The sequence below is a fragment of the Ailuropoda melanoleuca genome, chromosome 4 (assembly GCF_002007445.2).
Source record: "Ailuropoda melanoleuca isolate Jingjing chromosome 4, ASM200744v2, whole genome shotgun sequence".
In the NCBI taxonomy this organism is placed as follows: domain Eukaryota; kingdom Metazoa; phylum Chordata; class Mammalia; order Carnivora; family Ursidae; genus Ailuropoda; species Ailuropoda melanoleuca.
Window position 1 is genome coordinate 68,727,499 of NC_048221.1, and position 26,839 is coordinate 68,754,337.

Below are 26,839 nucleotides of genomic sequence, written 5' to 3' on the forward strand. Positions count from 1 at the left end.
TGAGTCAAAAGGTAAATGCATGTAGTTTTGTTAGTATTGCCAAATTCTCTTTCAAGAGCTGTGCCAATTTGCATGTCCCTCATCAGTGAATTAGAGTCCCTATTTTCCTACAGCTTTTCCTACAGAATATGTTGTCATACTTTTTAATTTTTTCAGTCTGATAGGTGAGAAAGTCTATCGTCATACAGTTTTAGTTTGTCTTTTTCTAATATGAGGTTGTATATCTTTCCACATATTTTATGCCATGCTTATATTTATCTTTTGATATTGTCTGTGCTTATTCTACATATTTTTCTGTAGGACCTTTTATCTTTGTTTCTTCCATTTTAAACCATTTCTTATTAGAGGTAATAGTCCTGTGTTGCAAATATTTTCTCCCTTTTGGTCAGGGAGATTTGATTTTGAAGAAACGCACTTTGAGTATAAAAAAATGCAAGTAAGTTAAAAGTAAAAAGATGGGGTGGGGAATAACACTATCAGACCAATTAGATTTTAGGACAGGGAATATTATCAGACGTTAAGAGAGACATTTTATCATTATAAAAGAGATAATTCATCATGAAAATATAACAGTCCTAAGTCTCCATAAGCCGAGTATCAGAGCTCCCAGATGCATGAAGAAAAAATAAACAAATTAAGGTAAATTCACAATTATAGTTGGAGATTTCAACACTCATCTGTCAATAACTGACAAAATCAGTAAGGGTATAAAAGATTTGAGCAACACTATCAATGAACGTAACCTTGTAAATATTTTTCTTCATAGATATTTATTAAACAATACACCCAGTAATCACAGATTATATTCTTTGACATTGCAGAATTAAATTAGAAGTCATTGACAATTTGGGAAATTTTAAAAATTGAAATGAAAGCATGTGACAGAATTCAACATCTATTCGTGATTGAAAACACTCAGTAGACTAGGAATAGAGAAGAATTTCCTCAGTCTGATAAAGAGCGTCTATGGGAGAGGAAAAAAAAAGCATTATGGTAAAAGATTGAATGCTTTCTTTCTGTTGAGAGTAAGAAAAGGATGTCCACTTTAATCAGTTCTACTCAGTATTGTACTGGATGTGCTAGTCAGTACATTAAGGCAAAAAATAGAAATAAGAGGCAGATGCGTTTGGGACAGAAGAAGAGAAAGGTATTTGTCTACAAATAACATGATTGTATAGAAGTCCTAAGGAATATACACAAAAAGCTATGAGAATAAGTGAATTTAGTAAGATTGAAAAATACATATAGTCAGTGTCAGAAATTCTATTTCTGTATTACAAGTGCAAAAGTAAAATGTTACAGAAAAATGCCATTTACAGTAGCCTCAAAAGATGTTACATACTTGAGGATAAATTTATGAAAAAATCTTTGAAACCCATACGCTGAAAACTATAGTTGAGAGAGTTAGGGGCACCAACCCCCCATTCATTTGAAAATCCACATATAATTTTGACTTTCTAAAAACCTAACTACTGATAGCCTAATGTTGACTAGAAGCCCTTACTGATAACGTGAACAGTTGATTAACATATATGTTGTGTGTTTTATGTATTATGTGCTGTATTCTTATAATAAAGGAAGCTAGAAAAAATATTATTCAGAAAACCTTAAGAGATAATACATTTAAAGTAGTACACTGTATAAAATCCAAATATAAGTGGACCCATGCAGTTCAAACCCATGTTGCTTAAGGATCAACTGATATTGTTTCTCTTAAAGTTATTCCATAAATCCAGCACGCTTTCCTCACTTTTTCTCATTGTTTTCTTTTTGCTCCTCTTATTGGATAATTTCAAATGACCTTTCAGTTCATTGATTCTTTCTTCTGATTGGTCAGATCTGTTGTTGAAGCTTTCTGTTGAATTCTTCAGTCCAGTCATGGTATATTCTTCATCTCTAGGATTTTGGTTTGGTTGTTGTTTTACAAGCAACCATTAGTTGTTTTTTGGTTGTTGTTTTTATATATTAAATATAACTCATTTAATAGAAGTGCTTTATTTCTTTGTTGAACTTTTCATTCATGCATTTTTAAAAATTTTATTTGTCTGTGTGTCCTTGCAGAGATGGTTCTTTAATCAGCTTAATTTGGGGTTCTTAATGAGTCAGCTGATAGTGTCCTTGGGCAAGTGGGGCTTACTATTCAGGTCTCTGGCCAAGGATGTCACTGGAGCTTTGATGTCAGCAGGGTTGTCACTGGCTGGGAACAGTTGGATAGGACTACTGACTTGGTTCCCTGTCCATGCACAGCTGGAACATGGCCTCCACAGTGCCTGGATTCTCTGCTCATACGAGCTTCTTAGTTGGGCAGGACTGGGTGCTATACTCAGCAGTTAGGCAGGACTATGATTTTGCTTCCCTGCCCAGATGGGGCCATAAAACAGGCTCCATAACCATTATGACTTGATGGCTGGGGACCTGAATCTAGCAAAGCTGCCCACCAAGCTCCCTGGCCAGATGGGACCACCAGCTCAGCTCTGCAGGTAAGCTGAGCCATGGACTGAGTTCTCTGCTCAAGTGCCATTTTAAACAGGGCTGTTTTCTTGGTTGAGCTATGCAGCTTCCCAGATGTTCTAGTTAGGCTTCCTGGTTGGGTGGGGCTGGAGGTTATAGTCAACCCTAAGCAGGTCTTTTAATTTGCTTCCCAGCCCAGGTGAGGCTGTAAAACAGGCTCGTGGCTGGTATGGCTCATTGGGTGGGGACCCAAATCATGTGGAAATATCCATCTAGATCCCTGGCCAGACAGGGCTGCCAGCTTGAGTTTGCAGATGGGCATAGCCACTGGCTAGGATCTCCACTTGGGTGTTGTTGCAAGGAAGAGGAGGGCAGTCTTCCAAGTGCTGGTTGCCTATATATCCTGTCCTCCTCTGTATCCCAATATGATTTCCAGGGGTCAAGACCCACAGATTCACCCCTGTAGATTGCCCCTGTAATCCTCTTGTGGCAAGACCCAAGTGGGCCTTCTGGGAAGCAACCCATTACACCAAGGGAGCTGGATATCCACCTTGGTCTCTTTCCCTCTGGAGAAACTGTAGGCCCAGGAGACCTTTTTACTGTGGCTCTATGCCTGCCTTGGAGAGGTGATGTGATCAGAGTATAGCCATTCCTCTCCTTTCTAATACACGGTCCTTTTCAGTCTCTGTGGTCCAGGGAGGTTCTTCACCCTTACCTCTGTGTTTTGGAATTTTCACAACAGTGTCTTGTCCATGGATAGTTGCTAATTGATCTTCCTGTGAAGGGGACTAAAGTTAGCAACAACCTATGTCACCATCTCAGTGGTTTCACCCCCCAAAAGACACCATTTGTAATAGGAAAAGGAGGGACAGGGAGAAGATATTCACAGGACATATATTTGATAAAGGACATGTATCTAGACTCTATAAAGAACTCTTATAATTCAGTAAGACAAACAACCCAGTATAAAAACTTTGAATAGACACTTTACAAAAGAAGATATCTAGTTGAGATACCACCTTACGCCAGTTAGAATGGCAAAATTTGACAAGGCAAGAAACAACAAATGTTGGAGAGGATGTAGAGAAAGGAGATCCCTCTTACATTGTTGGTGGGAATGCAAGCTGGTACAGCCACTTTGGAAAACAGTGTGGAGGTCCCTTAAAAAGTTAAAAATTGAGCTACCCTATGACCCAGCAATTGCACTACTGAAGAGAAGGATAGGCCGGTGATAGGTATTAAGGAGGGCACATATTGCATGGAGCACTGGGTGTTATACGCAAACAATGAGTCATGGAACACTACATCAAAAAAAAAAAATAATAGTATTTTTGCATCTCCTTATCCCCAAGTAAATAATAAGAATAAAAATATTTGAGACTTTCAAACAAATACAGTCACTGGAAAGCATAAAATCATGCACTATTCTGTTACAATGTCTCAGATTCTGTCTCTTTGAAATTGGCAGAGTACTATTTTTCACATTATTTCTGCCCCATTTTATTTTTCAACATTAAAGATATGCAAACATTTGCTTTCTGTTAATAAATTGCTAAATAATGCCATCCCCTTTGAAAATAAGCATAGCAGCAAACGTCTCAGTCAGCTGTGGATACATGACAGCTATGTTATTGAATTTTTGGTTTTTTTAATGAGGTTATACCTGTAACAACTTGCGTTGTACCCACTCAAGTATTAAACTGTTCCTTAGACATAAATCTGCTATTGTTTTGAAAATACACATTTATGAGGGAATCATCTTTTATGCATTGATCCCTCTATCACATTTTGTGAGAAATCTGTAAATAACAATTGCTGGACACTGCTTCTGTGGAGCATTTTTTGGGAGGTCTTAGCCCACACAAGGCATAAAAAATGAAAACAAGGTCTAGGGATTTAAAAGGAAGAAATACAGTTGTTGTTACTTGGGGACAGTTTATCTACAGGGGTAACCCAAGGTAATGATCATTTTGGCAGCACATATAGTGCCAGGAAAATCTAAAGGTATCTGTAGACAAACTGTTAGAATTAACTTGCCAGAGTGACTTGGGGTAAAAGATCAGTACACAAAAATCAGTGACTTTTTAATACAAAGCAGTACCCATGTATATCCAGCTGCCTACTTGACATTTCATCTAGATATGACATCTCAAATTTAAATGTCTAAAACAATAAATACACTTGAACATCTGACCCATCTATCCTTCCTCATCTCTAACCCACTCTTCCCATGTCATGACTCTGTATCCAGTTTCTCAGGCCAAATTTTAGAATTAAGTTAACCTTGATTTCTCTTCTTTCTCTCACATTCCAAAATCAATCCATCAGCATGACCTGTGGCCTTTAGCTTCCAAATATATTGAGATAAGAGCCACTTCTCACCACCCTGCCTTGTGATCCCCCTAAGACCACTGCTACCATCCCCTCTTGTCTGGACTGCTGCAGGACTTCCTGCTTCTACTTTAGGGCTTCTACAATCTCTTCTTGACACAGCATCCAGAATTAACCTTTTCAGATGTGTCATGTTTTTCCCTTGCGGAAGACACTGTAGAGGCTTTTTGTTACACTTAGAATAAAATCCAGATTCCTGCAAGGAGACTTGGCCTTTGTACTTCTCTGATCTCAGCCCTTCCCTCCCGTCACTCTGGCCACTTCAGCCCTCTTCCTCAGCATGCCAAGTAGATCTCCTTTCTTTCCCCACATCTCCACCATTCAAGTCTCGCTCCAATGTCCCTCCTAAGAGAGACCTTCTCTGTTCCTACTGCATTTGGTTTGTCTTTATTTGTCCCATATTACCTACTATGTTTTGCTTTTGTCTCCCCTACTGGGATGTTAGTGCAATGAGAGCAGGCTCTCTACTTTGTTTCCACTAGACAGCCACTAGACAGCCCTCCCTTGGCATTCATTATATTTGTGTTGAATCAACACAGTGTGTATGGTTTTGTTTTTGTTTTATTCTTACCTTGCCTGGCCACTTTAGACATTTCCATGTGCAACTTGGGGAATAGATTCTCAGTTCTATGAGAGGGAAAAAAAAAAAACTGTACCTTAATCTTCTTTATATCTCTAACACCTAATACAGTCAGTGTTTATATATATGAATTAATGACTTATACACATTTACTTCATGCATTGTCCTTTTCCCCCTTGATTGGATTCAGATTTTATTGTTTGGGTTTCACACCCTTAAAGCTAATGAGCTGATTGGCATCTCTTATTTTAAAGGTGCCCCAAAAATAAATAAATAAATAAAAATAAATAAATAAAGGTGCCAGAGAGTGTCCTTGTTATATTCCTAAGAAGAGCAGAAATCAAGAGGGAGTAGATTCTGTACCTCTTGCTGCATGTGGCTCCTGTCTTGGGGGGAACTGTGCCGCCTCTGTCCCAGTGTCTTTAGATTTATGCTTCACTAAAGTAGAATCTTACATTTGCTGTTTTCCTCCTTGTTTGTGTTTTTCCTTTTTTCTGTTCAGCATATCGGAATTATCAAGCTAAAACACCTTAAGACTTTATTGCTTTTAGTGCTTTGATTCTACTACTCCAGACTGTTTAATCTTTAAATAGTTTAGACTATTTAAAGAACTGAGTTAAGACTGAATTTCCTATGTATTCTGAATGTCCTTGTCTATTTCTAATGTATGTCCTGTATTTCCTAAATTAAATTACTATATCATTTGAAGCTTTTGTTCTTCTGAATTGTGTTGATGGAAATGAAGTTTTACAGAATGGTTTTGCTCTAACATCATTTCTTAAAATACAACAAAAAGATAAACATCTACTATTTAGAAACTGCAGTGGCTTACTGAATTTCTGACTTTCTCTGTACTTAAATAGATGACCTGAGGGATGCGGACATCTCCCCATCCCCCAGGTCATTTCTGTATCTCATCATTGTTAAGTCATGGTGACGACTAGGAGGCTTGCTGTTCAGAAACTGGTTTCAGTGAGAAGTTCTAGTATCAAGTTGGGATAGTGAGAAATACTACTCAAATAGATGAGTGTGTTCTAAACTCTCAGATGAAAAAGATATTTCAGTTCTTAAAAGTTTCTGTCCCCAAAGTCATTTTTATTTAGTTCCTTTGCCACTCTAGTTAAAATGTGATTGTGGTTTTTGTCTGTATACTTTATTGTCTGCCAAGTATGGGTAGTTGTGTTGACTATTTATTGTTCATTGTGCATGTATCAAAAAAAAATCTAAGTGAACATATTAAGATATATTGTTATGAACTATTTCAACCAAATAAATTTCAACATTGAGTCTACTTGAGCATTTTTTGTTTTCACATACCTTTGAATAGGAAAAATACTCTTTTTTTTCTTTTTTAAAAACATACATTTATTGATTTCCTCTAATAAGAAAAGTAACACACCTTCCCAATAGAACATTAGACTACACTTTTCGTAAAGATACTTTGTTGTGATAAAACTGAAGTGTCTGACTTCAGTTTTGGGGTATATATATTTTAAAGAATTGTTTCTTATGCTCTTTTCTTTTTACTTACAGTATATCCCTGTACCGGGGTAATTGCAGACCTATACGATTTGAGCCACCAATGCTGGATTTCCATGAACAGTAAGTTTAAAATTTTCAGACCATAGTTTCCCATTAAACTATTATGTGTATTTTATGCATGAGTTTGTCTTGCTTTTTACCTGTGTTATCTCTCTGAGAAAGTTACATTTTCAAGTCATCAGGAAAACAGTGTTGTTGAATACGGTTTGAAAATGGGAAGCAAGTATCTATTATGAGTCTAACCTATAATACTAACTTTTGAAGTTTGAAAGATACCTAACTAAGTCACTGGATCCTAGGATCTTATCTTCAGAAGCAACGTAAAACTTTTAGGTTACTTTTCTGATTAGTAATTCATTTCCACTTCTACTATTTAAAATTTCCCATGTGGATATAGAAAGATATATTATTTATTTGTTTGCATGTGCTTTTAAAGTACAGACTTATATATATCACCAAATAAATATTATCACTAACCCAAAAGAGCAAACGAAAGAAAATCTTGCAGAAAAACGTGGTTCAACCACAGAATTGCTTCCTCAAACCATATTTCTGGCTTCCCTTCTACCTCTGAGTCTCAGGTTTTGCATATCTCAGATACACTAAGGAAAAGACAAGTCTTTACCTGTATTTGGTTCCAATCTAATTCAGCAAGTAGATAAAGAGAACTTTAGTGATATTACTGCTAGAACAATGCTACCCTGGTAAACTAGCAGAAAAAAAAAGAATTTAAAAGGGAAGTGGTGGAGAAACTGTATAGAGATCTATTTGATTCAGTAAGTGAAAGTTATAATTTTCTTTATTATTGTCAAAGTTGTAATTAAGCATTTTTTACTAGTAAACACATTAAGTTTAAGTAATTTATTTACATTCTCAAACCTGGAATAATTAAATACACTAATTGTATTTGTTCAGAACCATGGTAGAGTAGTTAGAATGGGAGAGTAGCTAGCGTAAAAAACAAGGCATCTGATAGCAACTCCTGTCTTTTAAGATTATATTCCTACAGAGATCATGGATTTTAGCGGTAGGAGTACAGAGAGAAGTTTATGTGGTTCTTTGTGCACTTTAGATGGAATCAGTATCTTGGAATAGTCATTATGTAAGTAAAACTGACTTCTGGGTGTTAGATTTAAAGACCATAAAGTTTAGATGGGAAACATATCACTATCATTTCTGTCTTACAAAAATGATTTAGGTATACAATGTCAAGATGGCAAGAAGCATAACGTAGAGGCCTTAAGCCAGTCACAATAATGTGTCGTCCACAGTCTCCTTCTGTCAAATGCAAGATATTTAATAAAACATGGCACATATTTTGATGTCCACAAAAGAGTTCATTATTTTCTAACTACTAGTGAGTTTTCTCTCTACAGTAAAATTCTCTTGGAGTATGTTCGCTCGCCCTAGAGTGGCCCAGAACAGAGACTAACAAACTCCATTCTGAGACTAGGGCATGAGCTGTATTTCTGGTGCCACATGAGGGCCAGGAGAGGAGGTTGGCATACAACGCCAAAATCATTAGTCTCAAACACAGAGTATTCTTATTGGAAAGCTTAGCAGTAACCATTCTAGAGAGATCTTGTCAGAACTTAGACCCAGCTGTTTTTTACTTTATAATTTGTTTTTTGAGAGAGTTTTACAAATTTTATATATCACTTGAGATAAAGACATTTTCAGCTATACAAAATGCCTGAGTAGGAGTTAGGAATTTCTGTTCCAAATTCTCTCTCCCTGGACCCTTTAAATAATGCCCCACTCCAGAAATAGGAGAAATTGAGGTAAGGTCATGCAAGATTCTGGACTGGTGGTTTTAACCTTTTTTGATCATGGATCTCTTGAGGACTAGATGAAAGCTGTGAACATCTTTGTTCACCTCTCCAAGTGCACACAAGGGCACACAACGTTGCACATACAGACAGCATTGTGCACACAGGTTAAGGGGTTTTCTAGACAAATCTTTCAAAGTCCATACTAAATTCTTCAGGGGTAGCGAAGAATTCCCGCTCTAGGCCTCAGGTTATTAAGTCACTACAGAACTTACTGGGATTTTGCTTATTACACTAGCAGTGCATGTCCACTGTAGTAAGCTTAGAAAATACTTAACAGGAGAAAGAAGACAGTAAGAAATTGCCAGCCATCCAACCACTTAGAAACATTAACATTGAGCTTTTATCCTTCAAGTCCTTCTTCTGTGCATCTGTATTTATTTATTGAGTCACAAAAAACATAACCGTATTTTCTGAACATAAACTATTGTATAACCTTTCTAAACATAATACATTGTGCAGTTTTTTCTTTATCGCATTGAATTATCTGTTACTGTCTTTTATGGTATTAAAGAACATCAAATTGTATGGATATATTTGTTCAATTCATTTCTTGTTTTGAATTGTTTTAAACTTTTTGTTCTTAGAATCATTGCCGAAACTAATGATTTAAACACACCATAACTTTATCCTCAGGAGAGAGTCCTGAGAATGGAGTTGTGATATGAAACAATACACAGAATATAAAGGTTTTCATTTAATATTTAGGCTAGAGAATAATTTGGTGTCATTAACAAAGAGAACTGATAGGAATAAGCAAATTAATGTATGACTAGAGAGGATATAAATGGGATTTCCTATAAGAGACTGGAACTGAAATCTCATGAGCTGAGAGAAACCGTGAAAGTTTATTGAAGGTGTGCAAATGGACAGGTGGACTCCAGTGCAAACAAAGGCCAGGTAATACAGTGAAGAAAATTACTTGAATCATAGCATGATCTCTTAGTTACAGCACAGGAAAGGTATATGGTAGGTATACTGAATTATTCCATAAGCCAGCAAATATATTTGCTGCTCCAAAATAGTGGAAACAAAAGAAAAAGAAAACCGATCTACCATCTTAAACTTTTCTGCATCCAGTCTGAGAGCACTGAGTGGAGCTGGTTTTATCTCACAAAGGTAGAAGTGGATTTGTAGAAGCAGGAGTTGGAGGCAGATGTGAACACGTGTGTATTAGGCTTCAATCAGTCAGATTGTATGTGTGTGAGTGTATGTATATATGTGTGTATGTGTGTGGAGTTTTTGTGTATTGGCTTATACAGTTGTGGGAGCTGGCTAAGCAAACCCTAAGTGTACAGGGACAGGCTGTCAGGAAGGGACGCTCATGAGTAGGCTGGAACCCCAAGGGCAAGTGCTGAAGCTTGAGGTCCACAGGCCGGCTCTCAGGGACCATCCTGAGGAAGCAGGGCAGTTGCAGATCCATCTGTTGTTTGGAGTCTGTCAGCTCAGGCAAGGGCTATGTTCTCTTTGAAAGGGCTTCCAACTAGTTAAGACAAGCCTACCTAATCTCTCTTTTAATTAATTTAAAGTCAATTGATTAGGGACTTGAATTACACCTGCAGAACCTCTTCCCAGCAGCACCTGCATTGGTATTTGAGTGAATAACTGGGAGAAGTTACTGTATGCTACAAAATGGCGGCTGCCTCCCTTCCATGTTCCATTCTCAGGAGAGAGCATCACACGTAACCCACCTGAAGCAGAAATGTATGAGGGAATTCTGGGGACTGTAGTTCAGCCCACTCAAGTTGATAGACCACAGATGATATAACCAGATGGATGTAAACAGAGAGGTTCCTAAATTTAGAACTTTGACCCTAGAAGATCACAGGCAATGTGACTGGAAGAATTTGCCTAGCCATTTTAGAGCTAAGTTTCTTTTTATGAGTAGAAATTCTAGTACAAAGAAAGTGAAGTTGTGCATTTTCACTGCAGAAGGTAAATTATTGGTGGGTTAGGAAGTAACTGATTGCCGGAGGAAATCAAGAGAGATTTTAGAGTACACCTTCCTTTAAAGTTATTTTATGTTTGGTTTTCTTCCATTCTCAGAAGCATAAAGCTTCCTTGATTGGAATTTTTTCCTGCATTGACCACTTGTCTTTTTGCCTCCAAAAATCCCTGCTGTTTGTTAAATAAAGTATTATTATGTGGAAAAAATCAGATTAGAATACCTTAGTATGGAGTGGCCCCCTTTCATGCCCATTAGTTACCTATTCAGCATCCCCCCTCACCTTTTTGTTAATACAACCCCAGGTTTTTTCAGTTATCCAGCCCCTAGGAAAAGTGAACTGTCTCCTCCAGCTCAGGAGTATTCCTGATTAATCTGAGTCATTGTAATACTCCCATTCTTGTTTATGATCAGTTCAGGGGTGGACATGTGACCCAGTTCTACCCAATAATATGAGGTTGGGTCTACTAAAGGATTTCTGGGAATACGGTTTTTTTTTTTTTTTTTTTTGCCAACTCTAAAAAAAAGACGTAAGAAAGAATTACCCCTGTTCCATGCTGGATACTGTCTGCATGCGATGCCTGGGATACTATGGCAACCATCTTATGATCCATCAGAGGTGTTAGGCCGAGAATAAAACCGGCAAAATTTGTCTGAGAGTAGAAAAATGGAAAGAACTTGCATCCTTGATAATAGTGTTGAACTGCAGAATTAATTGACCCTGGAACTGCCCTACTTTAGATCTTTTTGTTAGGTGACTTTAATAATCTTGTCTTTCTTGGTCTCTTGTAGAGTACGTGGCACCACTGACTTCCTCCTTCTCAGATCTTTCTTTGCTTCTACCCTTGTGAACCACTCTGTGTTTTCTTCTTGTGTCTCAAGCCGTTTTTTCTTAGTTTCTTTCAGGATTCTGTTCCCTCTCTATCCCCTAACTATAGCTGCTTCTCTTTCCTCATCAGGCAATTCCACACTCTCTTATGGGGTGCTCTCTTCCACACCCTTGGCATATGCCTATGGTTTTCGAACCTGTGTCTCGCCCCTTTTCCCAAACACTTACTTTTTGTCTCCAGCAACACCTTAAAGTCAATGTGCCCTGCTCTTGCTTTTCTATTTCCAGTCTCCATGAATGGAATAAATCAGTCACCAAAGCCAAAAATCCCAATGTTTCCTGGATTCTTTCCTTGACCTCAAAGCACTCCATCCCTTCCCCCACCAAATCCATTACCAGAATTCTATCAACTTTTCATGTTTGCTCTTCTCTAACCTTTATTTCTTACCCTTATCCTCTTAATTCAGGGCCTCATCACTTCTTATCTAGACTCTTACCATATGCCTGCCATTTTCTAATTTACGATCAGTACTGTCAAAAGGGAAATCTTTTTACTCTCCAAATCTAATCATGTCATTTCCTATACTCTTTCCCACAAAAAATCCTTTGATGGTTTCCTAATGTCTTTAGGATAGATGCTAAATTTCTCAACATAAAATCTGTCCTTTACCTTTCTTATAAGCCTCCCCACCCTAAGCCACCCTGTGGACAACTACTTTCCATGTCTTGAAGTAAGTGGTCTTTCTAAGCTCTAGGCATGTTGTATACCCTTGGAGTCTCCCCTCTAAAAGAATTGTATGGATGTTTTCATATAATCAAAACAAAGGAGAGAGAACAGGTAATGGATGTACTCTTACCCTAAATTCAATAATTAAGATTTTTGCCATATTTATATTTTTGTCAATTTTAAATCATTTGAAAGTAGACATAATAACATTTTATTCCTGTACTCTTCCGCACACAGTTCCATATGTAAGGACATTCTACATAACTACACTACCACTATTCATATTGTAAGAAAATTAACAATAATTACAGAGTGCCTTTATTCCCTCCGTTTTGGTCAGTGATTCAGTCGTTTGGTTCTAAGTGATAGAAATCTGACTGAAACTAGATGAGGCAAAAATGAACATACATTGGAAGGAATACCGAGGCCCGTAATAAATCTACAGAAAGGTCGGAAATGCAGCGTGATCCAGGGACAACAGGATCCATGTTATCCACCAGCACCAGGAGTCTTCTCTGTCTCGCAGCTCTGCCTTACTCTGTATTGGCTTATTCTCTCCTACTGCCAAGATCTTTTTCCTACAATGATGAGAACAAATCTACTGAGGGCTCTTCAGACTCCAGTTCTGTAGCCTCCCTCCATCACAGCATAGAACTTCTTTTTCCTTAGTTTGAAAAATCTCCAGAGAGTGCAGTCATCACCCATGCTTAGATCAGGTATCTATCCCATCAGTCAAACAAGGGGGGCATTTGATAGTGAACATGTCTTCTGGGTGTTGTCCTGTGTTTATCAGGGTTTTACCTGGTGAAGAGAAATCGTACGTATAGTGGGCAGTTACTCCAGCTGAATTCCACTACAACCTACTTGATCTGTTGAATCCCTAATGGCCTTCAGTACTATAGAGTATAGCTCTCTCTCTATAGCAGACCTTCCCCAGCCTGCCTAGCGAGGTAGAAACTGCCTTCTCTCTGCTTCCATGTGTTGTTTTCACCCCACAGAAGTAGAATGGATCCCTACCTAAAATTTGGTTCACCGGTCAAGACTGATGACATCACATGCACACACCTGAGGAGGGTGCAGAAATGTTTATTATACTCACATAATAAAGCATTCTGGGGAGACGAGGGTGGGCTCCCAAAGCAAGTGGGAAAAATGGCCTGAGAGCAGAGAAAGGAGACTGGCTTACTTTTATTGTGGTTGGGGGTGAGGCTGGAGCAGACTTGCAAAGTTTGAGCTTCTCACTGCATCTAAGAGCGAGAGTACAGGCCTACTTATTGGCTTGCCCAGTTATGGGATATGAGATAAGGAGACACTATGGGGCTTGAAAACTGTCAGTAATCAAACATCAAAAATAGAATCAGAGTCTTCATTACTCATGACATCTACTAACTTCCGTCAGCACGCACGCTGGTTATTGCTCTAATAGTCTGTTTAGATGTCTGCTTCCCTTCCAGGCCAGGCTATGAAGATAATTTATTTATCTTTGTATCTCTGGCACATATTTCATACTTAACACTTACATACAGTACATTATCTTTAAGTCCAACAAGATTGCCTGTTGATTTCTTCGTTTCAGTTAAATTAACTTTACATTTTCAAGTGTTTTTGCCAGATAACATTGAACATTTGCTGTGCCTTTTCTACTTGATCTGGCAGTGTACTGACTTAATGCCCATGCTGTAAATGTTTCATTGACTTGATATGTATAGCAGTCATTTTAGGATTTGAGAAGAATATCCTTAACAGAACACTATAATTTTTTTTTCAAAAATTGTAAGCAGAGTTATCATTGCTTACTACCTTGACTCATGCACTGAGGTTTTGCCTTATGTTTTCTATGAATTACTTCCACACTGCTTGTGGTCTTTTTGCTAAACCAGAAGTCACTCATAATTTTAAAACACCCTTTCCAGTACCTGGAAAAGCTTTAAATTGGATAGAATTTACCATTCTAAGTTGCATCTGATGGTCATCCAGGGCTTCTGGGAGAGTTTCACGCCCTTTAGCGAGGATGCAGCTCTGGGATGTACCCTGGCCACCTTCCAAACCCCTCTGTACTCACTCCTCTCACTACTCTGAGCGTCCCTACTGCCCTCTAGAGCTTCTTTCACAGTAAATCAAGTTAACTTTCTCCAGAAATAGGCTTTCTTTGTTTTTCATCCATTAAATTTAAATTTATTCTTTAATTCGACCTCTTTCCCCTTCTCCCTCCCTTCCCTGCTCTCTGTAACAATTAGTTGGAACAGTCTGGGCATGACCACCTCCCCCCATCCCTCTGCACCCCTCTTAGTTATTTATGCCAATGCTGTTAAATATTTTCCTGTTTCCATAACAACTCCTTTTTTCAGACATTTATTGCAGACTGTGAAAGATGCTTTGGGTGGAAACTTGGTTTACTGAGTTCTTTGGTTTATGTAATTATTAAGTGCAGAAAATCTTGATTTCAAATCTAAAGCTTAAAATGGAGACCTAATTAATGGCTTAAAAAATGGAAATTATTGAATAGTCTGTTGCTAAAAACAGAGGTCTTTATTTTCAAGTTAAATTCAGTTCATGAAAGGTGTTTCTTATCAGTTTTTCATATTCCGATAAAATCAAGTAGGTTCTCTTTCCTAAAGGGATGTTTGGTTTCTTTTTGCTTTTTCAGTTTCTAGCTGTTCCACCAGCAGTCCCCTCAGCCCCCAATCTCAAATGTGTCTAAGAAGATGCTCGGATTTTGTGGTAATTCAGTGGTACAAAGTCCTGCATATTGATTTCGGCCCAGTTTCCTGCCAAAAGTTGTGTTCAGTAGAGTGCTGTGTCACTGTCATTCATAAGGTTTGTCCGGGGGTTGTTGCTCAGCCATTTCTTCAGCTGTTTCCTGGCATTGCGTTGTCTCTCTGTGGCATGGGAAACTTGCCACTGACCACAAAATTGCAGCTTACTTTCCAAGCTGGTCTCTAGTTCATAGCTCCTTCTCCCTAATTCTTTTGCACCTCAGACTCTTCTGGAATATGGACAGTCAGGAGCTGTGCATAAACAGCACATAGAACAGCCATGTATATTTGATTCTGCTTGGTTTATCTATAAATAATTCATAGCCTCCCCTTTGGCCCTCCTTCTGTCTTTGGAGTAACTGACAGTGGAAACAGAACCAGTGCTGCAGACATTTGAAAATCTTTGTTTTATTTTCGAATCTTACCTGTCTAGCCAAGCAGTCATACATGCTGCTTATGGCAAGCAGAATTCTAAGATGGCCCCCCAAATTCCTGGCCTCCAAGATGCACACACACTCCCAAACACTAATCTAGATGTTGCTGTAAAGGATTTTGGAAATGTAATTAAGGTCCCAATTCAGTTGACCTTTAAGGTAGGGAGATAATCTTGGGCCCGGAGCTGATGTCATGAGCCCTCAACATTTGGCTGTAGCAGGCATAGACAGAAATGCAGTGATTTCAAGCATGAGAGGTGTTTGACGTAAAGGAGTTTCTTGTGCCAGTTTGGAAATGGAGAGGGCCATATGCAAGGGACTGAGAGCAACCTAAATATCACCAGTAACCTGCCTGAGCCTAGAAGAAGACTTTGAGCTTGGTGAGTGAGACCCTGAGCACATCACCTAGTCACGCTGGGACTGTACTTCAGACTTAAAGACTTGTAAGACAATAAATGGGTATCGCTTTAAGCCTCTAAGTTTGTGGTAATTTGTTATGTTGCAGAAAACTAATGCACTGCTTATTTATTTACTAGTAAGCATGCATTAGTACTTAGCCAAAGTTTTCCGTGATTTAGTGTGACTTCTCTTTTAAGTCTCCCACTTTATCATAGTTTCTGTTCACATCCCCAAGGGAACTGAGGAGAGGGAGGGCCAGGGGAAGCTGTTTATATGAGGTCTGTTCAGGGAGGACTCCCTCTGCTTCCTGTGGTGTGGACTGCCCAGAGCGGCAGGAAGCCTGCTCTGTCTGAGCCTGCATAACTAGAGTAGCCTACTGACACCCTTCCTTAGATCTTCCCTCTGCTCCTCTTACTCCAAACCTCTTTGAACAGCATAAGTAGATTACCTGTCTCCTCTGAGCAAAGGTTCATTTCTGTAGGGTGTGACCAGGGCCTTTCCTCTTTGATCCCTGGGGAAAAAAGGGCAAGGCCAGCCTCAGCAGCATTGCACATCAACCATTCTGATCCACTCGCTCTTTCCAGGCTCCAAGTACTTTCCAGCTTGCTTCCTTACCCGAAGTCCTCTCCTGCAGCAGTCCGTCTTCAGTCCTGTCTTCTTGAAGGATCCCCCAAACTACCTGTCCATCTTATACTCTGTCTTCTCTTTCTTAACTGAGATTGATTATACTGAGGACACAAGAGGGAAAACATTAAGTAAATCAAATTCATAGGGAGGTGAATGACTGGTTGCCAGTTAGCCTACAGAACACTTGAATTGTGAAAGAGCATATTTATTGATGAAAGCTTGTTAGTGGTAAACTTTCAGGATGTAAGGCCATTTTTATTTCTGTGTACTATTGTTCTTTATATGTCTACATAAAGCTTGAGGGAAAAGAATTTTATCTTCCATACTGTCTTTATACAGCTTCTCCCTGCAGCATCATGCCCAAAATTTGAGGCCCCGGCTGGATCTATACCCACTTCCCTACTTTCATGGTCCTGTGACACCCCCACACACAAACCTGGGATTGATGAGCCTGTTGATTAAGGGGTCTAGCTCCTTTTACCAGAGGCAAGAGGAATTCTACTAAAGGTTGAAGAGCTTCTGAGGGCATTCAGCTTCCTACTTCCTAACCCTAAATGTATTGTTATAAGCTTCTCTGTGGATAGCCATCCATCCCTGCCTCAGGACCAAGTCCTGATTCCACCTTTGTGTTTTTTCCTCATGGTTGGACTATTAAGCCACAGAAAGATTTTGGACCTTGTAGTGGCTGGGCTGTAAGCCATGGAATGATTTTGGACCAGGTTTTTGGTTCCACATCCTTCCCACTTGTGGCAAGAGGTGGTAGCATCTGCATTGATTAGCTCTCAGAAGGGGAATAAGACTTGGTGTTTAGTCCTTAGAGGCACTAGAAAACATTAACCACAACAGCAAAACTTCATGTCATCATTATAAAGAAATTATCAAATGATGTGTAAAATAAACCACAGTACAGACCATTATCAAAACCATTAAAATGTGTTAAATGTTACAAAAGACAGTGAGTAATTCTTATTTACATGACTGGTGAACCTTATGCAGATGATCCTGACTTTTCTGTGTGATATGGAAGAAGAGACTGTTATTCCATTTTAGAAATGATAAAAATGTTGAAAATAATCAAGATTAAACTGTAGATAAAGTTGCAGAAGAACTGAGTAGAATGGTGGTGAATTAGATTTTGATGTTGATTTAGGTAATAGAATTCATTATGAAAAGTGAAATAATGTGACTGTATTAAGTCAGTTTGAATACATGAAATTCTGACCAACTTCTAACTTTAAGGATTAAAAAAAAAAAAAAAAGACTATGAAGTCCTAATGAGGAAGTTAGACAAAAACCTATAAGGAAACAGACTAAAATTTCTACTTGGACAAAAAAAATCACCTTTGAGCTTATTTTTTGTAACGTTGAATTATAATACTTCCTACCCCGAGTTCTGTAATATTCTATTTTATGTAACATTTGTTAAAGTACTTTCAAAATTGAATTCTTGAGAGATCATATTTAATATATGGGTATATGGGGCTTGCTCTCTGACTAAATAGGATTGAGCATTATACAGTTATATAAGAATCAACTATAAAAATAAGCCAACATCATTATGAAGCTGGCTCAAATATAGGCCTTCAGCAAATACCTTTTGATTCATTGACCTCAAGTAAACAATTCACATAGCAAAACCATCTTGACTGATGAGGTCACTCTAAACAAATGAGGAAAAAAAAGAAAACCTCTGAATGCTTTATTCTAGTTTTATATGATGATGCTTAACAACTATAGAGTAGTGTTACTTTCCAGAGTATTCTCATTACTTTACCATATCACTATCTTTACCTTTTCTCATGAAATAACGCACACAGAAAAATGCATAAGATATATACGTAGTTTTACATCTGTCACCCACGTAGGTATTATTATATATTTTTAGTTTATGTAATTATATTTTAGTATACAAATATTGTGATATAGCTCATTCTGGGGTGTTTTTTTTTTGGCTTTATTGAGATGTAATTGACATGTGACATTGTATAAGTTTAAGGTACACAACATGTTGATTTGATATCCATATATGTTGCAAATATGTAGTAGGCTATAGTATATAACCCCCACTGTTGAGTTAGCTAACACCTTCGTCACATCACTTAATTACCGCTTCTCTTTTGTGGTAAGAGCATTAAGCATTTTAGCGACTTTCAAGTATATAATACAGTATTAACAACTATAATTGCTATGCTGGACATTAAATCCCTAGAACTACTCATCTTCTAACTAGGAGTTTGTACCCTGACAAACATCTCCCTCTTTCTGCACTCCTCGGCCCCTGGTAACCACCATTCTAAGTCTCTGTTTCTATGAGTTCAGCCTTTTTAGATTACGCATATAAGTGATGTACAGTGTTTGTCTTTCTCTGTCTGACTTCATTTAGCATAATGCCCTCAAGGACCACCATGTTGTTGCAAGTGGCAGGATGTTCTTTCTCATAGCCGAATAATATTCCACTGTATATATACATACCATATCTTCTTTATCCATTCATCTGCCGACAGTCACTTTGGTTATTTCCATATTTTGGCTATTGTGAACAATGCCGCAGTGAACATGGGAGTGCAGATATCTCTTCGAGATCCTGTTTTCATTTCCTCTGGATATGGGAAGAAGTGAGATCGCTGGATCATATGGTAGTTCTTTTTAACTTTTAAGGAACCTCCATACTGTTTTCCTTAGTGGCTGCATAGTTCATTCTATTTCTTGCCTTTTTTTTTTCTAAAGATTTTATGTATTCGACAGAGAGAGAGTGAGCACAAGAAGGGGGAGCGGCAGGCAGAGGGAGACAGAGAAGCAGACTCCCCGCTGAGCAAGGACGTGGGGCTTGATCCCAGGACCCTGAGATCATGACTTGAGCCGAAGGCAGACCCTTAACCAACTGAGCCACCCAGGGGCCCCTGTTTCTTACCTTTTTAAAGGTCCATTTTTGTTAGGTGTCCATCTGTTCTCTTATTTCTAACCATAGCAAAGTATCCACATTTTACCCATAACTCTTCAGTGGCTAAACACATTGCTTCTGATACCCTACCACCACAAACAGCCCTGCAATGAAATCCTCTTACAGGATCACTTATGGACTGTCATGAGAATTTTTTTGAAATATAAGGCCAGGAGTGGAATGCATAGGTCATAGAGTGTGAGTACACTTCACTATCTAGATACTGCCTGATTGCTTTTGTGAATATCTGTGCCACTTTATACCCCTAAGAGCAGTGCAAGTGCATTCCTGTAGTTCCACATCCTCTATATTTGCACCAACACTTAACATTAGCCAACTTTCTAATTTTGCTAGTTAAACAGGGATAATGTGATACTTCATTGTTAATTTTGTATTTCTCTGATTGCTGTTAAGTTAGAGTACCCATCTCTTTATATTTTCCCAGTGGAAGTCTGGTTAAGCTGATTCCTATCTTTTTTTGATATGTCCCATTAACCTTTGAACATTTCTTTGCTTTCTGATTCAATAAGACATTTTGGACCTCCTTCTCTTTGCCTTGTCCTAGACCTGTAATTAGCCAAAAGTACAAGAAGTCCTGGTTTCTTTTAATGGGGAATAACATTTCAAACCCATATCTGGACACCGTGTACTTAATGCTCTGGGTGTCATCGCTTCTAGGCTTGTGTGAACAGATCTGTGGAGAAGCATATGCATACATATAAATGCATATATGTAGAGGCACCTGGATAGCTCAGTTGGTTAAGCATCCAACTCTTGATTTCAGCTCAGGTCATGATCTCATGGTCGCGAGTGTGGCTCCACACTGGGCATGGAGCATGCTTAAGATTCTCTCTCTCTCTCGCTCTCCTTCTGCCTCCCACTCCACTCACACTCTCTCTCTAAAAAATATTTAATTAAAAAATAAATGCATATATGTAAATCATGTCTCATACTGATAATTCTGATTTCATATTTTCCCAACTCAGATCCAGTCATGGAGCTCTTCCTCATTTTTCCCCATTTTGTATCTGCATTTCACTTCCCCCCCTCCAAATAATTGGTAGAATATTACCTTCAGATATTTGGTAGAATATGCCAGTAGAGAGTACTCCTGAACTGGAATTTTCTTTGTGGTAAGGTTTTAAATTATGAACTTATTTCCTTTAGTAGTGTTTTGTTTTAAGTGTGGAGTCCAGTGTGGGGCTTGAACTTACAACCCTGATATCAAGACCTGAGCTGAGATCAAGAGTCGGACACTTAACCCAACTGAGTCACCCAGGCGCACCTTTAGTTTTATTTTTTGTAATGCTTACCTATTTTTTTTTTAATTTACCAGTTTTGGTAAGCTATGTTTTTCTAGGAGTTTGGCAATTTCAAGATAATTTTCAAATTTACTATCATAAAGTTGCTAATATCATTCTATGATTCTTTTAATGTTTGTAGCATCTGTAGCTGTAACTCCTTTTATCATTGCTGATACTGATAATTGTGCCCTTTCTTTTTTCTTTCTCAGTTTTATCAGGTAATTATCAACTTACTAGTTTTTTACCCCTAAGACGTGTGAACTTTTTTTTTTCAAGATTTTATTTATTTCTTAGAGAGCACGTGCGCACAAGTGGGGGGAGGGGCAGAGGAAGAACCAGGCTCCCACTGAGCAAGGAGCCCAACGCAGGACTTGATCCCAGCACCCCGGGATTGCGACCTGAGCCAAAGGCAGACACTTAACTGACTGAGCCACCCAGGCACGCCTGAACTTCTCACTTCGTAAATCACCTCTATTTTACATGTTTTACTCAATTGATTTCCACTCTTATTTTTATCATTTCTTTCTTTGCACTATCTTTAGGTTTAATTTGTTATTCTTTTTCTAATGACGTGGATGCTTAACTCATTAACTTTTAGGCTTTTTTCTTTTCAAATATGTAGATTTAAATTCATGAACTTTTCTGTAAGCACAGAATGAACTGTATTATATAAGCTTTTAATGAGTTAAGTTTTTTTGTTTTCATTCAGTTCCAGATAGTTCTTAATTTTTATTCAGATTTTGTCTTTGATCCATGGGTTATTTACACATGCATTGATCTACTTACATATTTATAGGGAATGGAGTTATCTGTTTTGTTATTAATATCTAGTTTAATTGGTCTGGGTCTAGAAAATTATGCATATAAAAGAGTTACAAACAAAGAAGAGATAGAATAGAAAATAACTAGCAAGATGGTACTTTAACCATGTCAAAAATTACATTAATATAAATAGTCCAAACACACCAATTAAGAGACCAAGATTTTCAGATTAAAAAAAGCAAGACTCAACTAACAGCAGAAACCCAAAGTGTAGGAAGCAAAACTGACAGAACTGAAGGGAAAAATAGACAATTCAGCATTAATAGAGACTTTAGTACTCCACTTTCAATAATGGATAGACTAAGCAAGAGATAACAAAAGAAACAAGTTCTGAAAATAGTACAGAGCTCCTAGGCCTAGTAGACATCTATAGAACATTCCACTCAACACCAAAGTACTTACACTACTCACACATACATAGAACGTTCTCCAGGATAGACCATATGCTAGACCATAATGCAAGCGCCAGTAAGTTTTGAAGTCATGCAAAGTTTGTTTTCTGGTAACTTCATTCTCTAATTAAATAAACTGGAAAGCCATGCAGGAAAAAAGAATCTTGAGATATTAAGCAACATATTCTTTAATAACCAATGAATCAAAAAAGAAAATCAAGAGAGGAATTGAAAATGCTTTCAGATGAGTGAAATGAAAATATAACACAGCAGAACTTATGGAATGCAGCGAAAGTATTGCCCAGGAAGAAACTTTAGCTGTAAATGTCTTAATAAGCAAAGAAAATAGATCTCAAATCAGAAACCTAAACTTCCACCTTAAGAAACCAAAAAAAGAAAAACAAGGTAAAAAATAACTAGAAAGAAAGAAATAATGAAGACTAGAGTAGAAATAAATAAAATACAGATAAAAATAATAGAGAAAATTAACAGAAATTGGTTCTTTGAAAAGAGCAGCAAAATGGACAAACCCTTAGCTAGCTTGACCAAGACATAAAGAGAAAAGACTCTCAAATTACTAAAATCAGGAATGAAAGAGGTGACATTACTATCAACCTTATAGAAATTTGAAAAAAGATTATAAGGGAATACCATGAACAGCTATGTGCTAACAAATTCATTAACTTAGTTGAAATGGACAAATTCCTGAAAAGACACCAATTACCAAAACTGACCTAAGAAGAAATGGAAAATCTGAATAGATTTATAACAAGTAAAGAGTTCGAATTAGTAATCAAAAAACTTCCCAGAATGAAAACTGTGATGCACAGAAAGCCTTATTAATTCTACTAAAAATTCAAAGAAGAATTAATACTAATCCATTACAAACTCTTCCAAACAATAGAAGAGGGAACATTTCCCAACTCAGTATGTTAGGCCTGCATTACCATTATACCAAAATCTCACAAAGACACTACAAGAAGACTACAGACCAATACCCTTTTGTTAAAATTCCTCCACAAAATAATAAAAACCAAAATAAGAAACACATAAAAAGGATTATATACCAGAGTGCCTGGGTGGCATAGTTGCTTAAGCATCTGACTCTTGATCTCAGCTCAGGTCTTAATCTCAGGATCATGAGGGCAAGCCCCACATCTGAATTCAATTAATGTAAATATACACCATGTTAATAGAATAGAGGACAGAAGAACATATCATGTCAGTAAACATACACACACACAAAAAGGATTTGAAAATACATCCTTTCAGGGTAATAACACTCAAAAAACTAAGAATAGAAGAGAATTTCCCTAGCCTAATAAAGAACATCTATGAAAGGCCCACAGCTAACATCATATTTAATGGTGAAAGACTGAAAGATTTCCCCCTACATAAGAAAAGGACAGTTATGCAAGAAAAAGAAGCAAAAGGCACCCAGATTGGAAAGGAAAAAGTAAAAGCATCTCTATTTTTGGATGTTATACTCTGTATATAGAAAATTATAAGCAATCCACTTAAAAAAATTAGAATAAGTGAGTTCAGCAAGGTTCCAGGATATAAGATCAGTATGCAAAATAAATTATATTTCTATATAGTAGCAATGAGCAATTAAAAAATAGGATAACAGTTCCATTTATAATAACTCAAAAAGAATAAAATATGTAGATATAAATTTAACAAAAGTAATATAAGACCTATATACTAAAAACAACAAACCATTGTCAGAAGAACTTAAAGAGCTGAATAAATGGAAGCCATTTCGTATTCATAGATCAGAAAACACAAAGAAAGATGGTGATACTCTCTAAATTGATCTTTGAATTCAGCATAATTCCCATCAAAATCCCAACTGACATTTTTGTAAAAATGGACATGACCTTAAGATTCTCTTGAAATAAGAGGGATCCGAACAGCCTTTCTTTTAAAAGGAAACCAACAAGAGAGAACTTTCAGTGCCCAATATCAGAAACTTTCTATAAGCTTTAATCGAGACACTGTGGCACTGCCATAAGGATAGACATAAATAAATGGAAAAGAATTTAGATCCCAGAAATAGAAGTTTACATTTATTGCCAGCTGATTTGACAAGGATGCCAAAACAATTAAATAGATAAAGAATAGTCTGCGCAAAATGGTGCTGGGACAACTGAGTATCCACATGTAAAAGAATTGTTGGACCCCTGCTTCACACACAATAAATTCAAAGTGTACCATAGAGCTAAATGGAAATGTAATTAAACTATTTAATCTTTAGAAGAAAACATTGGACTGTAGCTCCATTATGCAGTGGATACTTAGATATGACTCCAGAAGCACAAAGGATTAAAAAAAACAAACAAATTGAATTACATAAAAATTTAAAAACTTGTACTGCCAATGACACCATCGAGAAAGTGAAAAGACTCCACACAATGGGAAAAAATACATACAAAAATCTCATGAGACAATTATATCCACATTGTATAAAGAATTCTTGCAACCCCTTAAATTTTACTGTGTTTAATTAAGTACAGGGTTTCCTTATCTCTCCTTGTTGACACTTCATAAACCCTTTCAATTAAGAACTAGTTTATATTTGAGGTGCCTGGGTGGCACAGTCGGTTAAGCCTCCCGCTCTTGGTTTTGGCTCAGGTCACAATCTCAGGGTTGTGAGATCAAACCCTGGCTCGGGCTCCTCACTGAGTACAATCTGCTAAAGTTTCTCTCCCCATCTACATCTGCTCCTTTACCACCACCACCCACAGCCCCTCCCACGCATGTGCGTGCCTGCTCTCTCTCTGTCTCAAATAAATCTTTAAACAAAAAGAATTAGTTTGTCATTTTTTTAAGTGTGGATTTTACCCATTAATTTTGTCTATATTCTTTAAATATTCCTATAGTTCATCTTCTAAATATTACCATTTCTAGTTATGCCCCACATATCTGCTTCTCTTTTCAGTTTTTTAGCTCTTTCTTTTAAAATAGCCTAATATATATTATTTTTTCTTGCTGAATTCATTTTTTATAATAATTTTTTATTATGTTAGTCACCATACACTATATCCTTGGTTTTTGATGTAATGTTCCATGATTCATTACTTCCGTACAACACCCAGTGCCATGCAATGCGTGCCCTCCTTAATATCCATCACCGGCCTATCCCGGTCCCCCACCTCCTCCCCTCTGAGCCCTCAGTTTGTTTCCCACAGTCCGTAGTCTCTCATGGTTCATTCCCCCTTCTGTTTACCCCCCCTTCATTCTTCCCTTCCTTGTCCTACCAATCTTCCTGCTGTTTCTTATGTTCCATAAATGAGTGAAAGAAACCATATGATAATTGTCTTTCTCTGCTTGACTTATTTCACTTAGCATAATCTCCTCCACTCCCGTCCATGTTGCTGCATGTTGGGTAATAATTTTTTCTGATGGCTGAGTAATATTCCATTGTATATATGGACCACATCTTCTTAATCCAGTCATCTGTTGAAGGACATCTTGGCTCCTTCCACAATTTAGCTATTGTGGACAATGCTGCTATGAACATTGGGGTGCATATGGCCCTTCTCTTCACTATGTCTGTATCTTTGGGGTAAATACCCAGTAGTGTAATTGCTGGATCATAGGGTGGCTCTATGTTTAACTTTTTAAGGGACCTCCATACTGTTTTCTAAAATGGTTGANTCCACACTGTTTTCCAGAGTGGCTGTACCAACTTGCATTCCCACCAACAATGTAGGAGGGATCCCCTTTCTCCACATCCTCTCCAACAATTGTTGTTTCTTGCCTTGTCTATCTTTGCCATTCTAACTGGCGTAAGGTGGTATCTCAGTGTGGTTTTGATTTGAATTTCCCTGATGGCTAATGATTTTGAACATTTTTTCATGTGTTTCATGTGTCTGTTAGCCATTTGTATGTCTTCATTGGAAAAGTGTCTGTTCATATCTTCTGCCCATATTATATTTGTTTCTCGTGTATTGAGTTTGAGAAGTTCTTTGTAGATCTTAGATACCACTCTTTTATCTGTAGTGTCATTTGCAAATATTTTCTCCCATTCCGCTGCCTCTTAGATTGTTTTGACGGTTTCCTTAGCTGCGCAGAAGCTTTTATCTTTTTTTTTTTAAGATTTTTTTTTTATTTTTATTTATGTGACAGAGAGACAGCCTGCGAGAGAGGGAACACAAGCAGGGGGAGTGGGAGAGAAAGAAGCAGGCTCCCAGCAGAAGAGCCTGATGTGGGACTCGATCCCGGAACGCTGGGATCACGCCCTGAGCCAAAGGCAGATGCTTAACGACTGCGCTACCCAGGCGCCCCCAGAAGCTTTTTATCTTGATGAAGTCCCACAAACTCATTTTTTCTTTTGTTTCTCTTGCCTTTGGAGATGTGTCATGAAAGAAGTTGCTGTGCCCGATGTCAAAGAGGTTGCAGTCTGTGTTCTCCTCTATGATTTTGATGGAATTCTGNATTTTGATGGATTCCTGTCTCACATCGAGGTCTTTCATCCATTTGGAGTTTAGCTTTGTGTATGGTGTGAGAGAGTGGTCAGGTTTCATTCTTGTGCATGTAGCTGTCCAATTTTCCCAGCACCATTTATTGAAGAGATTGTCTTTTTTCCACTGGATGCTTTTTCCTGCTTTGTCAAAGATTAGTTGCCCAAAGAGCCGAGGGTCCATTTCTGGGTTCTCTATTCTGTTCCATTGGTCTATGTGTCTGTTTTTGTGCCAGTACCATGCTGTCTTTGTGATCACAGCTTTGTAGTATAGCTTGAAATCCCGCAATGTGATGCCCCCAGCTTTGTTTTTCCTTTTCAGCAGTTCCTTGGCGATTCGGGGCCTTTTCTGGTTCGACACAAATTTAAGGGCTGTTTGTTCCAGTTCTTTGAAAAAAGTCATTG

The 26,839-nt window shown here is 37.8% G+C and overlaps 1 protein-coding gene across 1 annotated transcript in view; it reads left to right on the forward strand.

The window, feature by feature from the left end:
• Positions 1–26,839, forward strand: part of TMEM131 (transmembrane protein 131) — a 245,818-nt gene that overhangs the window by 102,120 nt on the left and 116,859 nt on the right. Inside the window, exon 4 of the mRNA XM_002928116.4 lies at positions 6,956–7,024. Coding sequence (XP_002928162.3) covers positions 6,956–7,024 — 69 coding nt within the window. The remainder of the gene's footprint in view (positions 1–6,955; positions 7,025–26,839) is intronic.